Source organism: Erinaceus europaeus, chromosome 11 (assembly GCF_950295315.1).
Source record: "Erinaceus europaeus chromosome 11, mEriEur2.1, whole genome shotgun sequence".
Classification (NCBI taxonomy): domain Eukaryota; kingdom Metazoa; phylum Chordata; class Mammalia; order Eulipotyphla; family Erinaceidae; genus Erinaceus; species Erinaceus europaeus.
Window position 1 is genome coordinate 90162403 of NC_080172.1, and position 17788 is coordinate 90180190.

The 17788-nt window shown below is 40.0% G+C and overlaps 1 protein-coding gene across 3 annotated transcripts in view; it reads right to left on the reverse strand.

Annotated features, from left to right (window-relative positions):
* SLC25A24 (solute carrier family 25 member 24) overlaps positions 1 to 15890 on the reverse strand; it is a 53357-nt gene extending 37467 nt beyond the window's left edge. Inside the window, exons 1-3 of one of the 3 annotated variants that reach the window (XM_060202171.1) lie at positions 15617 to 15754; positions 10666 to 10820; positions 877 to 1003 (exon numbers count right to left, since the gene is read on the reverse strand). In XM_060202171.1, the coding sequence (XP_060058154.1) occupies positions 877 to 916 (40 nt within the window). In that variant the 5' untranslated portion in view covers positions 917 to 1003; positions 10666 to 10820; positions 15617 to 15754. Of the gene's footprint in view, positions 1 to 876; positions 1004 to 7681; positions 7891 to 10665; positions 10821 to 15616 lie in introns of those variants that run through there. The other 2 variants (XM_007528280.3, XM_007528281.3) reach the window with 2 other exon arrangements.
* Positions 15891 to 17788: the final 1898 nt, after the last annotated feature.

Genomic DNA, 17788 nt, shown 5'->3' on the forward strand with positions numbered 1-17788 from the left:
CACACAAAAGTCAGCTCCAAATGGATCAAGGACGTGGATGTTAGACCAGAAACATCAAATACTTAGAGGAAAATATTGGCAGGACACTTTTCCACCTAAATTTTACAGGCATCTTCGATAATACAAATCCAATTGTAAGGAAGACTAAGGCAAAAACAAGCCAATGGAGATAAATCAAACTGAAAATCTTCTATACAACAAAAGAAACCACCACCCAAATAAGAGACTCCTTACAGAATGGGAGATCTTTATTTTCTATACATCAGACATAAAGCTAATAGCCAAAATGTGTAAAGAGCTCACACAAAATTAGACAATAAAAACCAAATGACCCCATCCAAAAATGGGGAGAGGATACGAACAGGATTCACCAAAGAAGAGATCCAAAAGGTCAAAAGACATACAAAAAAAAAAAATACTCCAAGTGATTGATTGTCAGAGAAATGCAAATAAAGACAACAAGAAAATACCACTTCACTGCTGTGAGAATGACATACATCAGAAACAACAGCGACAAGTACTAGAGAAGTTGTGGGGCAAAGAACACCCCCCTGCACTGCTGGTGGAGAGCAGTCTGGGAACTCTCATGCTAGAAAAAGGCCTACCCTATGACCCTGAAATTCCTCTCCCGTAGATATATCCTAAGGAACAAATCATATGCATCCAAAAAGATCTGTGTATGCATATGCTCATAGCAGCACAATTTGTAATAGTCAAACCTGTAAGAAACCCAGGTGTTCAACAATACATGAGTGGCTGAAGTTTGTAGCATATATACATATACACACAACAGAAAACTACTCAGCTATGAAAAATGAAATGAACCTCTGTTTCCCAGCATCCAGAGAATCCCAGGGCAGTGTTTTTATAACATACCATCCTTATTTTTGTCCAAAGTCTTAAATGCCAACTTCATCTTTTTCTCATGGTCTTTAAGGTACCTTATAAATTCTTCAAGATCCAGTTTTCCATCTTTGTTAGTATCACCAGAACTAAAGATTTTCTATAAAAAAAGAAGAAATAGAGATTTTTTATATGAGCTCAAATACTAAATTATTACTATGTGAATTTCAAACAGATTGGCTATTTTCCTATTAGAATAAAGTACCAATTTTAGGTTAAATATGTTGTTATACAGTATAAAAGAACAGTTTTTAAAAAAGGGGGGGAGCCAGGTGGTAGCACAGTGGGTCAAGCACACATGGTGCTAAGCACAAGGACTAGCATAAGAATCCTGCTTCGAGCCCCTGGCTCCGGGGGAGGGGTGAAGCAAGTTTGCAGGTTTCTATCCCTCCCTCCCGCTCTCTACCCCCCCTTTTCGATTTCCCTCTGTCCTATCCAACAACAACGGCAGCAATGACAGCAAAAACAGTAATAACAACAAGGGCAACAAAAATGGGAAAAAAAAAAATAGGCCCCCAGAAGCAGTGGAGTCATAGTGCAGGCACTGAGCCAACTATACACAAACATTTCACATCTTGTGTTGAATTTTATTTAGTAAAATGCTACATTGGTGTAGAGAAAGCAGAGCATTCTGAGATTTGGGAAATAGCTCAACAGGGAGAACACACGTCTTATTATGTGTGAGACATGGGTTGAGAAGTGGGTTTTGTGCCTAGCACCATAGACAGCACCATAAACAATGAGAGAACTTCATGGGCAGTGAAACAGTGCTTTAGTGTCTCTCCATCTTTTTATTGCTCCTTTCCTCCACCTTTTCTAGCACATTTTAAAAATAAAACATAAAAATTGGACTGGGTGATAGCTCAGTGCTATCAGACCAGACATTCACGAGGCCTTATGTTCATTCCCAGGACTGCATCTTTTAATACATTTTAAAGACTACTGAATGACACCATCAATTTATTTATGTTCATTTTTTTTACATCCCCAGTCAGGAAACAAACACTTCACATAGAATGGGACTTAGAAAGTTTTTATAAGTTATAAAGTTAACTCCTCAAAAAGAAATTGCATAATTTTCTCTAGTACACACAGAACATTATTAAAGGTAGACCTAGACTGGATTATAGTACTATCATCATTAAATTCAGGAATATTAAAATTATATCAAGTATCTTTTAAAGAGTATAGTGAAATCAAATAAATAATCAGCTATAAAAAAGAAAAGCTAGATAAAGCTCAAAACATATAGACAGCTAACAACATGCTATGAATAATTATTGGGTCATGGAGAAAGTCAGAGAGGAAATTAAAAGTTTCTTGTAAACAAATGAAAATGAAAACACAAACTATCAAAATCTGTAGGACATAGCAACAGCATTATTAAAATGGAAATTCACTGAGATACAGGCCTACATAAGAAAGCAAGGAAAAGCTCAATAAATAACCTCACATTGTGAAAAGACTTCTAGAATAAATGGAACTTCAACTTGGATGAAGGAGGGAAATAATAAAAATTAGAACAGAACAGTGCCTTTGGAAACACACAACCTAAAAGATCAATGAAAGTAGGAGCTGGCTTTTGAAAATAGTAAGGAAAATTGACATACCCTTAAGCAGATACACTAAGAAAAAAGTGAGACTAACAAATAGGATCAGAAATGGAATGAGAGAAATCATAGCTGATACCACAGAAACTCATTATAAGAGATTACTATAAACAACAAAGCTGAAGTGTCTAGAGGAGATGAATAAATTCCTAGAATCTACAATTGCGCAAGACTGAATCAGAAGGATGAAAACACTATGAACAGATCAATGACAATCAAAAAAAACTAAAACAGTAATCAAAGATCGTCCAAAAACAAGAGATCAGGACCAGATGGCTTTACCAATGAACTTTACAAAACCTTTATGGAGGACCAATTACTCATACTTTTTAAAAATTATTTATTTTTACTTATTTGTTATTGGATAGAGACAGAGAAATTAAGAAGGGAGGGGGAAAGAGAGAGGGAGAGAAACCAGTTGTGAAGCTTTCCCCCTGCAGGTGAGAACCAGGGGCTGGAACCCTGGTCCTTGTGCCCTGTAATGTGTGCCTTCAACCAGGTGCACTACTGCTTGGCCCCTTACTCATACTTTTTCAAGCTCTTCCAAAAAAAAAAAAAAAAAAAATTAAAGATATGGGAATACTCCCTAATACTTTCTTTTAAAAATATTTATTTATTTATTTATTATTGGATATACAGAGAATTTGAGAAGAGAGGGGGAGGTAGGAAGAGAGACAGAAACACACCTGAGGTCTGTTTTACCACTCATGAAGTTTTCCCCCCTGCAGGTAGAAAACAGAGGCTTGAACCTGGGTCCTTGCACAAGGTAATGTGTGCATTTAACCAAGTGTGCCACTGCTTGGCCTCCTCTAATACTTTCTCAAAGCCAACATCATTCTGATCCAAAAAAAAAAACAAGTAAGGGAGAAGGTCTGGCAGTAGTGCACCCAGTTAAGCGCACATAGCACCAAGAGGAAGAAGAGTCCCAGTTCGAGCCCCTGGCTCCCCACCTGCAGGAGGGTCACTTCACAAGCAGTGGAGCAGGTTTGCAGGTGTCTATCTCCCCCCCACCACGTCTTCCCTTCTCCTCTCAGTTTCTCTCTGTCCTATCCAACAGCATCAACAATAAATAAAAGCAACAACAAGGAGAAAAAAGACGCCCTCCAGGAGCAGTGGATTTTTAGTGCAGGCACTGAGCCCAAGCTATAATACTGAAGGCAAAAAAAGGAAAGGAAGAGAGGGAAAAAATTAAAAGGGAACTACAGGCCAATACCCTTGATAAACATATTAAGGTCCTGAACAAAATCTTAGCAGACCAGATTCAACTTCACATTAAAAAGTTTGTATATCATGACCAAATGGGCTTTATCTTGGGGACACAGGGGTGGCTCAATATAAGTAAGTCCATTAATGCAATTCACCATATTATAACAGCAAACTCAAAAATCACATGATTGATTCAAGAGCTAGAGAAAACTCTGGGCAGGAGTCATTATCTGTGATTTAAAAAAAAAAATGGTGTTAAGAAAGACTATTACTCAATTCAGTAAAAACCATATACAACAAAGTCGTGCATATTAATGGTGATCTCCTGTAAGATCAGGGACAAGATAAAGATGTCTAATCTCATTACTATTATCCAACATAGTACTGGGATTCCTAGTCATAACAGACAGGAGTGACTGGGGAAGTGGCATACCAATAGTGAGGGGAACTGCAGTGTGAGGTCCCGACGAGCTCAGTTCTTGGTACTTCACGTGCCAGAGTGAAGCTTTAGTTCTGTTTCTTGTAAATAAATAAATCTTTTGAAAAATTAGACAAGAAATAAAAGGGACCCAAAATAAAAAAAGAATAAAACTATCATTATGTGCAGATGACATGATATTGATAATATACATAGAAAATCTTTTTTTTATTTTTTTATTTTTAAAAATATTTTTATATTCATTTATTTATCTTCCCTTTTGTTGCCCTTGTTGTTTTATTCTTGTAGTTATTATTGTTGTTATTGCTGTCATTGTTGTTGGATAGGACAGACAGAAATGGAGAGAGGAGGGGAAGACAGAGAGGGGGAGAGAAAGACAGACACCTGCAGACCTACTTCACTGCCTGTGAAGCGACTCCCCTGCAGGTGGGGAGCCAGGGGCTGGAACCTGGATCCTCACGCCAGTCCTTGTGCTTTGCGCCATGTGCACTTAACCGGCTGCACTACTGCCCACCTCCCACATAGAAAATCTTAAAGTTTAATTTTAAAAAAAGAAAGAAAGAAAGAAAACCTCTTAGGGGCTGAGTAGTGGTTCATCTGATAGAACGCATACAATACAATGCACAAGGACCCGACCAATGTGTCCTGGAGCCTCACCTCCCCAGATCCCTGCTCCACTAGGGAAAGAGAGAGCCAGGCTAAGAGTATGGATCGACCTACCAATGCCCATGGTTCAGCAGAGAAGCAATTACAGAAGTCAGACCTTCCACCATCTGCACCCCATAATGACCTTGGGTCCATACTCCCAGAGGGTTAAAGTGTAGGAAAGCTATCAAGGGAGGGGATTGGATATGGAGTTCTGGTGGTAGGAATTGTGTAGAATTGTACCCCTCTTATCCTATGGTCTTGTCAATATTTCCATTTTATAAATAAAATAAATAAATAAATAAATAAATAAATGCACAAGGACCCAGGTTCAAATCCAAGGTCTCCACCTGCGGGGGTGGGGGAGTTTTACAAGCGGTAAAACAGTGCTGCATGTGTCTCTCTCTTTTCTTTCTCTCTCCTTCTCTGTCTCCCTCTCCACTCTTGACTTTCTCTGTCTCTATCAAAAATAAATACTCTTAGAAATTATAATCTCTTATAGTATTGTGACAAGCTATAAAAATTGGTGGCATTCTCTATGCAAACAGTGAAATAGAGATCATTGAAAAGAATTAGGTTATAGGCATATATTTAACAAAGTTGGTAAAAGACTACATTGAAAACTATAAGTCATTATCAAAGAGAATAAGACACAAAAAAATGGAAAGACCTTCCAGCCTATAGAATTAAATGATCATCTCACCCAAAGCAACACATAGACTCAATGCACTATCTATCAAAATCTAGTGGATTTCTTCAAGCAACTAGAACACATACTACAGAAATATGTCTGCAACCAGAAAAGAGCCAGAATCACCAATGCAATTGTGGGGGGGGGGGGGGGGAATCAAGATTGAAGTCATTTCCTGATTTCCTAAAAGTCAAATCTGTATAATACAGAAATAGACAACAAAGATCAGTTGGAATAGAATCAAAAGCCTAGTAGTGAAGTCTCATACAGACACAGTTAATTTATAACAGAAAATAATTTATGAGCAGAAAATGAAGAAAGGAGAGTCTTTTCAATAAGTGGTGTGGAGAAAACCAAGTAGCAAGACATAGAAGAAAAATAGGATCAATATATCTCATCATGCACTAAAGTGAACTCAGAATGGATTGAACACTTCGATGTTAATAGAAGTCATAGAATAAAAGTAAATACCAGAAAAGCTGGCTTTATAAGCATCTGAGACTCAAGTCTATTGAAAAGAAAAACAAAAGCAAAAATAAGACAATAGAGGGTGTTTTTTGCTTGTTTGTTTTGTTTGTTTTGCCTCCAGGCTAGGGCTCAGTATCTGCACTACAAGTCCATTACTCCTAGTGGCCTTTTATTTTTCCATGTTCTTGGATAGAACAGAGAGAAATTGAGAGGGGAGGGAAGATAAGAAGGGAGAAAGACAGACACCAGCAGACCTGCCTCACCGCTTGTGAAAGAAGCTTCCTCCCCTGCAGGTGAGGAGCTGGGGGATCAAACCAGGATCCTTGAGCAGGTCCTTGCACTTCGTACTATGTACACTTAACCTGATGCATCACCCCATCCCCTAAACACAGAGTTCAAATTGCAAAACTTCCAAAAGAAACTCTCACTAAGAAGACATTTTATTGAATGAGAGAAGATACTCATATATCATATATTAGACAAAAGGCTAATAACCAAGATATATAGAGAACTCAAAAAACTCAGTAACAATATACCAATTGTTGGCTTTTTTTTTTTTTTTTTGCCACTGGAGTCACATCTAGGGCTTGATGTCTACATAATGACTCTACTGCTACCAGCAGTCTTTTTTTTTTTCTTTTTCTTTGATAGAGGGTGAAAAGCAAAGATAAACTAAAAGGAAAGAGAGAGGTAGAGAGAGAAGGATAGAGAAGGGAAGAAAAAAAGAGATGAGAGAAACCTGCAGCACTACTCTACCACCCATGAAGCCTCCTCGTAAATGGAGAGCCGGGGCTTGAACCAGGGTATTCATGCATGGTTAACGTGTGCTCTCTTGGGTGTGCCACACCAGCACCTATCTCCATATTTTTAAAGTCTATACCATTGTTATTAGGATGTCTACCCTCACCACTATTTCAGCCTTACCCTTTATCTTATACATAAGTCTTTTTTTTCTCTTTTTAATCTGTTGCATTCTCAACCATATAAATGAATTCTCTACTAGGGAAAAGTGGAGATGCCAAGAAAAAGACTACCATCAGAACTGCCTTGAGATACCACTCTCACCGTTGAAAAGCTAGATAAAACCCGAAACATCAAGTTCTGTGTGCAGAGCCCTCTGACTTGATATTGATATGTGAGCCCCCACCAGTCGTCACTGGTCATATGAGTCTTTAGGTAATTCAAGTGTCTCTTAACAAAAATGAAAAACAGATTTTGTAGAAGTCAGGCTTTGGTGAGGAAAGAAAGTATTCCCATGTACTGGCTCTGTTTTTGAGAAATAAACTGGATTTTATTACAGAAGGTGAATCTGTGTCCAGTAAGCAAATGTAAGTCACACCTGTAAATCTAAGTATAAATGTGCTATTAAACACACACACACACACATACACACAAACACACACACAAAGGATGGTTTGCTTCAAAATGAAAAGCAGAGGATTTTGCTTGATATGAATTAAAAAAAAAAGACAAGACAGAGCCCAAGTTAACATTACAAAGAGAGACCATCTGAAATGAAGTGTTTCACAGCACCCTGCCGTGCAGCCTCTGATGAGAGCAGAACATAGTGGCTGGTGTGTGGAAGGTGCTCGAAATACAGCTGACCACTAAATGAACAGATGCTTCAAAGCAAGACTCCACGGGTCACTAAATCTTAACATGACAGTACTCTACCAACAATTTTTAACCGTCTCTGCCCACAAACTCCATCAGGCCTACCTTCCTATCCTCCTCAAGGAGTCCTAAATCTTCCAGTGCTTCCTGAAGCTCTTGCATATCCAATACCCCATCATCATTATAATCCAGCAACCAAAACAGATCTTGGTAGAGGGTATCCATCTGGGATATCTCTAGCAACAGGAGTGATCCACACCGGGGTCCCTTTGAATTTCCCAGAGATAGAATATCCCCTCCCACCCTCCAGAGAGGAGATAAGGAGATATTTGTGCCCAGGACAAGCCTAGCTGGAAGAGACTTGTGAGAGCAGAGTCCCCTGTGATGCCAAAGACTGAGCACCTCTGTAAGAGTAAAACATCAGAAAGTAGTGGCTCGCATCACAATGGCTGGGGGGCTAGGAGGGGGGTTAAGATGGTTAGAACCTAAGGTGTGGGGGGGGGATGGTGTGGGGGGCTGTGCTAGTGACCTGGACAGTTGTCTGCACTTTCTCATCAATGGATAAAATGACTCCTACAATACTTCAGGAAAAGTCCACAGGACCCAATTCACATCCCCCATCCCTTCCACTGAAACTTCTGGAAAAGTCTCTACAGAAAACTCTATCTATAAAGGTAGAGTTTCTTATTCAGAGCAAAGTGGGTATTGGCACAAAATACGAGAGGGACTGTGGGGTCAAAGAAGCTAGTAGTGAGGGCCCAACATTTTCTTTTAACTTAAATATATAACTTTTATTAATGATTTACTAATGGTTATATTATACTAATGGTTATATAAGATTACAGGTGTGTAACTCTTCAGACTCATTATATTTTTAAGTTGTTTGGTCATACCTTTGTAAGAATTCTTTGAAGGTCAGGGCACTTAAGATTTATAGCGAAGGGTCTGCAGGATAGCTGATCTGGAGGGGGCCTGCTTTGCTATGTATGTGACCCAGGTTTGAACCCTAAAGCTCCTGTACTGTGGTGTATCACCCTCTTTCCCAGTCTCTCTGTTTCTCTCTTTTTTATTTTTTTTATTTATAAAAAGGAAACATTGACTAAACCATAGGATAAGAGGGGTACAAATTCACACAATTCCCACCACCAGAACTCCATATCCCATACCCTCCCCTGATAGCTTTCCTATTCTTTAACTCTCTCGGAGTATGGACCCAAGGTCATTGTGGGATGCAAAAGGTTGAAGGTCTGGCTTCTGTAATTGCTTCCCTACTGAACTTGCGTGTTGACAGGTGGATCCATACTCCCAGCCTGTCTCTCTCTTTCCCTAGTGGGACAGAGCTCTGGGGAAGCGGAGCTCCAGGACACGTTGATGGGGTTGTCTGTCCAGGGAAGTCTGGTCGGCATCATGCTGGCATCTGGAACCTGGTGGTTGATAAGAGAGTTAACATACAAAGCCAAACAAATTGTTGACCAATCATGGACCTAAGGGCTGGAATAGTGCAGATGAAGAGTTGGTCTGTTTCTCTTTCTATCTAAAGAAGTTGGTTCAGAAAAGTGAAGCCCCAGTGATAACAAAAAAAAAAAAAAAGGAAAGAATTGTTTCAGGGAAGACTAGGAATCAGGAACCTAATGAAAAACTGCCCCACTTAGACTGTTCTATTGTTCAGGGTCCCAGCTCTAATCTTAGAAATGTTGGAAGTACATAGGGGTGAGTAATCTCAAAATGGCAGAAGGTAGAAAGACGTCAGGAGATAACTAAAAGATAACATCTCTAGCTTCTTCTTACATCCCACACACCACTTTCTGGAGCCACAATGGGGTCTGACTTCTGGACAATTAAACCTATGCTCTCTCTTCCTGAACTACTGGAAAGATTGGGGGTGGGGTGGACTTCACTTAAAATTCATATGGAGCACGAATTCTCAGCCACTGCTGGCAGGAATATAAAACAGTATAGACACTTCATTTTGGAAGACAGCTTGACATTTTTCTACACAATGATAACTCTGATATCTACCCCTAGGAGTTGAAAAATTTTATCACACAACAGCCTGTAAATGAATATATAGCAGCTTTATTCATAACTGTTTAAACTTGGAAGAAATCACGCTGTCCTTTAGAAGATGAGTAGATGGTTAAAATATGATATGTCCTGACAATGGAATATTACCCAGCAGTAGAAGAAATGAGTGATCCAGCTATGAAACTTAAATAAAAAATTAAATGTAAATAGCCTTTCTTAAAAGTCTACATACTGTATGGACCCATAGTATTTTGGAAAAGGCAAAGCTATGGAAGAAAGAAAAAAATAAAATAAAATAAAAACTATCAGTGGTTGCCAGGAAGGAGAGTTGATGCATGTAAAAACAATACTGTTTAAGGCAGTGAAACACTCCACATGTTATCATAAAGATGGATTCTAGTCATTATTTGTCCAAGTACATCGAATGCACAACACCAAGAGGTGAACATGAACTACAGACTTTGCAACAATTGTGCATCAGTGTAGGTTCATCAATTACTGGGTTGTCAGAAAAGTCATGACATTTTGACATATATATGTTTTACAAGAGCACTGATCAACCCTGGCTTACAGTGGTGCAGTGGTGTACGGGACTGAATCTGGGACTTGGGAGCCGCAGGTATGAGAGTCTGTTTGCATAACCATTATGCTATCTACCCCCACCCCTACGTTTTTCTATGCAAAAAATGCAGCATGATTTTTCCAACAACTAAATAGTATATCAAACATACAATTATACTATTCTGGTGCCAGTTGCTGATAATGGGGGACTACTATGCAAGTATGGAGGTGAGGGTGAAATGTGGGAAATGTCCCTACCTTTCTGTTAATTTTGTGATGAACTGGAAGCTAGTTTTCAAATGTCTATTTTAGAGTGGGGAGATAGCATGATGGTTATGCAAAAAAAAAAAAATTCATATCTGAGGCTCAGAGATTCCAGAATCAATTCCCTCTACTACCATAAGCCACAGCTAAGCAGTGCTATAGCAAAACAATAACAGCAACAACAGAAAAAAAAAAAAGTTTTAAAACACTATAGAGAAAAGTCAAAGTAGTGGCACAACCAGTAAAGCACATATGTTGCCATGTCTGAGGACCTTGATTCAAGTCACTGGTCTCCACCTGTAGTGTGTGTGTGTTGGGCAGGGGGGGGGGGGAACCTTCATGAGCTGCAGAGCAATGCTATAGGTGTCTTTCTCTCCCTTCCCCCCATGTCTCTCTGTAAGAAAAGAAAATGGGTAGAGTTATAGAGTTGTAGCAAAGGCACCAAGCTCTATAACCTTAGAAGCAAAAATAAATAAATGAATATTTTCTAAAGATCAGAAATGTAACTCAGTGGTACAGCAAATGTCTCATGTGCTTGTGGTACCAGGTACAATTCCTGAAAAACCCACATAAAAATCAGAAAGAAAAATTAATCCAGTCATTATCTATTACCTCTTTGCTCTATCTACTCAATATGCCAAGTACTCACAATGTAAAACCATCACATGATTTGGAAATATCCATGGGCTTCCTCCAGGAGGAGTTTGCACCATGGTTTGTCGTAAGCACTGCTACAGACTTCACAATAAACATATCCCTTTGAGTTGCTGAGCAGTGGCAACTAATCAGAAGGTATACTGTGGCTCAACTGAGAATAAATAAATTCTTCCATAAAAGAGAATTTTACAGTCCACAAAGCATGATCCTTCTCTGTGCACTGCAGTGAAGGCAAATAATAGCCAAAAATCACAGAAGACAAACATCCAAGCAGGGCTCAAGAGTTCACAGGACCAGGTAGAAAAGACAAGTTATAGCCAGGGTAATTAGGCAAAGACTGACAGCACTATATAGAACTGATAAGAGGAAGCAGGAAAAAAAAGAGTTGAAAGTTTCATCTAATAAAAGGCAACTACTTCTACTACTAGCTGTCTCCCCCCACCCTCCCATTTTTTTTAAGTATCTTAATTATGTGCTTACTATTATCCCCAGCTAACCCTTCCAGACAGACCTCCTATATGAAAATTTTTGAGAACACAGTTGAGGGTACCTGTCATATTCACTATATCCTCAGTTCACTGCATGATAACTGGCAGTACTTAAAACACTAATTAAGTAAATTTAATATTTTTGGTAAACTATATAATTACTAGTTTACATTTGAATTTTCCAGAAATTAAACATCTTACTCACTAGTCTATCAAATGGAGAAAGAATTTTAACTCTTGTCTAGCAGATTTCAGAGTCCATAATGGCCACTACACATGTTATATCAGTTAATATAGTTGGTATGATGGTCTGTATTCCAAAAGCAAGTTTTTCTTGCCAAATGCTTTGGCTGTTTCCATAAGTCAACTTCTCTGAACTCTATGTAACCCTTTAAAAGATGAGGTTTTATTATTATTTTTATTTTTATTATTAAGAGTGACCAGAAGATATAATGCAGTATCTTACAGAATGCTGTCTTGTGAAAGATTATTTGAGTCCTAATATCCTGACTAAAATGTTGATAAAGGATACAATTCCACCTGAGTAAGAGTAAGCTATAAATATGAGACTTTAAACAATGAGTAATAACTTACCAAACAGAAAAGAGGGAGTGAAAACAAGCCAAACAGAAAAAAAAAAAAAGCTAGAAATTTTTAAAAAGATGAAAAGATAGACTGCTAGCAAGATAGAAAGGGGTTTTTTTTCTTTCTTTTATTTATTTTTATTTATTTATTTATTTATTTTTCCTCCAGAGTTACTGTTGGGGCTCGGTGCCTGCACTACGAATCCACTATTCCCGGAGGCCATTTTTTTTCCCTTTTGTTGACCTTGTTTATAGTTGTTGTTGTCAGAAAGGGCATTTTATGTCCAAGAAATTCCTCCACCTTTTTTTACTCATTCTTTCAGAATAACCCTAAGAAGGATAAGATTATGGAATGAAAGTCATAAGAAAAACATTTTAGAGAAAATATTTGATAAATATAATTTATCAACCTTTGGAATATAACATATGCAGTAAATCAGAGACCACTATTTTGTTCTATATCCTTAACAGAAAGAATCATGGAGCCAAGAGGAATGTGGCAGGAGGAACAGCCTCACTGTCACTTCCAGTGATCCCCATGGGGGACTTTCTGCTTTCTGACTCCACAACTCTGGTTTCTGTTGGGTAATTTTCTGGTATCCAAGTAGAACATACTCTTGCCAGGCAACACAGTAAGGCTCCCTTGAACTACAAACTATGACTTCCACCTGGAAGTTTTGAACTCTTTAAACCATGCAAGAAAGCCACTAGTAGGTGTAAAGTGATTCATTTCAGCTGGAGGTAGAGCTACTTTTACACAAGAGAGACAAAATAACATGTATGACATTCAGGGGACTCATGTGAACACTGAGGGCTCCCCACCTAGTTTTCTCTTGCTCAGTTAACTGTGAATGGGCACATGCGTCAGCGAGATTCAGACCCCTCAGGAATGAAGGTTTGAGTTACACTTATAGGTAAGTCACAACGACCTGCAGAGTCTTGGCAGAACTTAAAATAGTCAAGAAGGAAAATAACAAGCACTAGTTTTATAATCAACTGAAGCAATAAAGACTGTACTTTCCCTAAGAAAGAGAGGCTGAGAACTATGAAAGAGCACTGCCTATGGGATCATCTGGCATACGGAGTAGCTACCATTTAAAAGAAGCTACTCTGATGCTAGAACAGCATTGACTGACAGCCTACCCTGCCACACCTTTGGACTTTTGAACCCACGAAAGCACTCACACCACACACACACTACCAGATCATGTCTCCTTGAGTGGCACCAACAAATAACTAGCCACATTGGGTTGTAAATGAACAGCCTATGTAGGACTCTCTGCTAAGAGATAACATTCCCCCGTGGATGCCCATTAGCCTATTTGAGATTTTCTGAAAACTATGCTTTGGTTTGAAGTTCTGACTAAAGCACTCCCTTCGTGCATTCTCACTGTTTTGTTAGAGTATTTGAAACTAGAGCCTTACTTAGCTGTAACACAGACTTGCATGACCAAGGCCCCAAAGGTTAAAACGTTCACTTCCCTGAACTACCACTACTAGAGCTGAGCCGTTCTATCCTTCTCATACAAGAACAGTGGATGATTTGTTAAAAGATAGAAAGGAGTGCCTAGTGGGATTCTGTATCTCAAAATTAGTAAGAAATTATGATCTCAGTGATCTCAATGTAAGAAATTAGAAAAAGAACAAATGAGTAAACCCAATGAAGGAAATAAAAGAAACAGAAATTAATGGGTAAAAATGAGAAACAATCAGCAAAAAAAAAAAAAAAGGTTCTCATAAAGTATGAATAAAATAGTCCATTGGACCAGAGACTTCAGGTGTGGAATGACAACCCTTCAGCTTCATCACTCGGGTGAGACCTTTCCTTTCATAGCATTCTCTAATTCCATTCCAGGTGGTCCACTCCCCAATAAAGTCCCCAAACCTAGATATAGTCCAGGTCCCCTGAGATACAGCATATATGCACACGTGCCCATAAACTAGGGGAAAATATATATACCTGAAAGCAGAAGTACACAAGAGTCTGCAGGGAATACCCTGCCCCCCAACACTTCATCTGCACTATTCCAGCCTTTAGGTCCATGATTGTTCAACAATTTGTTTGGCTTTGTATGTTAACTCTCTTTTCAGCCACCAGGTTCCAGATGCCAGCAAGATGCTGACCAGACTTCCCTGGACAGACGACCCCATCAATCTGGAGCTCCGCTTCCCCAGAGCCCCATCCTACTAGGGAAAGAGAGAGGCAGACTGGGAGTATGGATTGACCAATCAATGACCATGTTCAGTGGGGAAGCAATTACAGAAGCCAGACCTTCCACCCTCTGCAACCCACAATGACCCTGGATCCATACTCCCAGAGGGATAGAGAATGGGAAGGCTATCCAGGGAGGGGATGGGATATGGAGATCAGGTTATGGGAATTGTGTGGAACTGTGCCCCTCTTATTCTATGGTTTTGTTAATGTCTCCTTTCTTAAAAAAAAAAAATAGTCCATTGGGAATACTTAAGAAGGGGGAACATCCGGAATGAAGCAGATTTGTAGAGTTCAGACAAAACTCTCCAAAATTCAAAGTAAAATTACGAACCTTGGACAATCTGGTCAGTTTCCCAAAATGCTGTAACGTACAAAATCTGACTCAAAAAGAAAAAGTAAACTGTACAGGCGTATAGCAGTGATGACAATGAGTATCTCAAAATATACTACAGAACAGCTGTTGGCTCTTATAGTTACTTAATCTCTTTCCTTCTTAGGACAGGGAATACCAAAGTGTCCTCTTACATATCACTAGGGTTGGAAAGGTTCCAAATATGTCCACTTTATCAAGGGGACTAAACTTCAGATACAGTTAAAATGACTCATAAGTAGAAATTGCTCCTCGATGAGTCAATCCATCTGATCAACTTATGTACATAAAACATTAATGTATTAAACAATGGAATGCTGTCTCCCCTGAAGAGGAAGTTGAAGGAAATATATGATTGACTTTCACACAGCTCTGAAACAGGACAAAACATTCTGGTGTTAACAAAGCAACTTGGAAGAGATGCAAAGACTGAGACTTCTTTGCAGAACTTGAAGCCCACTTAAATCTAGAGCGCAAAACACTGAAGTGTCTGCAAAGTCTGAATACTAAAGGTGGAGGGGTAGGTATTAAATGTCTGCAAAGGCTTGCAGAGGTCCTGGGATACATTTGGACCAAAGTATTGGGCTACAAGGTTTACAATGGGCCAGTGTTCACAGCACAGTCATGTAGCAGAACACCAGTAACCTTTTTTTTTTCTTCTTCTTCTTCCTTTTTCATTTTTACTTTTTTTTTTTTTACCTTTTTTTTCTTTTTTACTTTCTACATCCAAGCCGCGCCCCCATCCCGAAGCTGAGTCCACGCAGGGGCTGGAAGCCACAGTTGTGACTTCTTTCTTTTCCACATCGAGCCAAGTTGGGGCCTCGGTGCTGCCCTGCAGCCCACCCAACTCGCAGGCCGCGCTCCGCAGGGACCCACCTCCTCTGCTTCCTGGCCCAAGGGGACGCCCAGGTTCCGGAGCCCTTCCTGCAGCTCCCGGATGTCTACCACGCCGTCCCGGTTGCGGTCGAGCTTCTGGAAGAGGGTCTCATAGCGCTTCTGCGCCTCCGCGTCCTGGCAAGCCGCCACGGGGAGCACGAAGCCCCGCAGCCAGCGCAGCATGGTCCCGGAGACCTCCGGAGAGGCGGCCAGGCGGGAGGAGAGTTCCCTCAGCCCAGGAAAGACTCCGGAGCGGGGACTTGCGCGACTGCCGTAAGCCTGACTGCTAGGGGCGCGCCCGGATGGAGCTCGAGGAGCCGGCAGGGGTGAGGCTTCCGCGCGCAGCCCAGGGCGCAGGAGCCCCGGACCCCACCCGAGCCCGGCTGGGCGCGCAGGGAGTGGCCGCGGCAGCTGCTGCTCGGGGAGGAGCCCGCCGGAGCCAGCCTTCCGAGAGGCGGCGAAGGCACTGCCTGGGCGGCAGGAAGTACAGAGGGACTGCGGGGTGCGTGTGGGACCCCGGGAGAGAGTTCTGCTTGCTGTCAAGTCCTGTTATCATGGGTGTGGATATGAAGAAGCAAGTGTCCAGAAATCGTGGGGTTCAGATTCTACGTGCTAGGGGGTTTACTGGTGGTGGGAGGGCAGTAGGAAACTTGGGCTATTTAAAGGCAAATCCTGCCTCCCTCCTGACTCGGAAAACTGGGCCGGTTTTTTAGGACCAAAAGAGTTGCATGATTGCCCACCCAGGACAGGAATTCTGCTTTAACTTGCAGAGGGGGTAAATTTGAACACGAAAGAGAACGGCTAAAACTTACAAAATGGCATATGCCCGTTATATCTCAATAAAACTGGATTAAAGAACAACAAAAGAACTCGAAGTGTTTTGCATAGAATCAACACCCACCTAGGTGGGCAGTGCTAAAAAGAGGCATTACTTTATTAGGGTTTTATATGATTTGCCAGTGCTAAAGAAATTTCCAAGTCTATTCATATCAAGATTAGTTTAATAAGACGACTGGAATTTATCACCCAAGTGAAACAAATCTGCATAATAGGGGATAAGGGCAGGAAGACTAGATTTAGAAAATAATAGAGTCAAGGATGGGTGGTGCCTCACCCAGTAGAGCACATACTTTCCCATGGCAAGGAAACAAGTTCAAGTCTCCAGCCCCCATCTCAGGGGACTGGGGGAAGCGCCACCAGTAATGTAGCAGTCTCTCATTCTGTCTCTTACCCTCTATCAAAAAGAAAAAGGGAACAGGGGAGATAGCATAGTGGTTGTGCAAAGAGACTCATGCCTGGAGTTCCAAAGCCCTACTCCTTCTGCTATATAAAATGGAGATACAGCACAGGCTATTTGAGCAGTCTTTCATCTATAAAATGAGAGTATAAGTAGCAACCTTTTAACAAAGTTTGTATATTGGAAGTGAAAGATCTGAAGTCATTTTAACAGTTTTCTGTTCAGCCACAGCTGCTGTGTAATAGAAACTATTATATACCTATTATCTTCCAGTTCTGTACTTCTCTAAATATAGCCTTCCCTATATCAATAAGTGAAAATCAGTTGCTTCAACAACTAGAAACTCAGATCTTCAATTTACTTCCCTCCACACCATTTAATATATTTGAAATACATGTGCATCTACCTAGAGTTTTAAATAAGAACTAGTTTAGTTACTTCTATCATTTTTAATTTCAAGTCTTATTAATAATTGTCCTCCTCTTGCAAAGGTCTCCAAACTGTATTCAATTTTCTATGAGTGGAGAGATAGCACAGTGGCTATGCAGAAAGACCATCATGCCTGTGACACCAAAGTTTCCAAGTTCAAATCCCAGTACAAGAAACCAGAGTTTAGCAGAACTCTGATTTAAAAAGAAAAAAAAAAAAAGTCCTTGAAAATCTCTTTAACCCTTGCTTTATATATCTGTACTTAAAGGATGCTTGAAGTAGTCATGTCAGTTTAAATGTTTTTATTTTCCTCCTTTAAAGGATAGTAACTGGTGGAATTACCTACCAAAATTTTAGTTAACTGAGAAAACAGTGTTCACACACACACACAAAAAAAATGTACACAGTTGTCTAGAGAAGTTTCATTCATTATTGCCATAACCTAAAAACAAGAAAATATTTTTAAATGGGTAAATGAATAAGCAACCTGCATTGCATTCATCCAA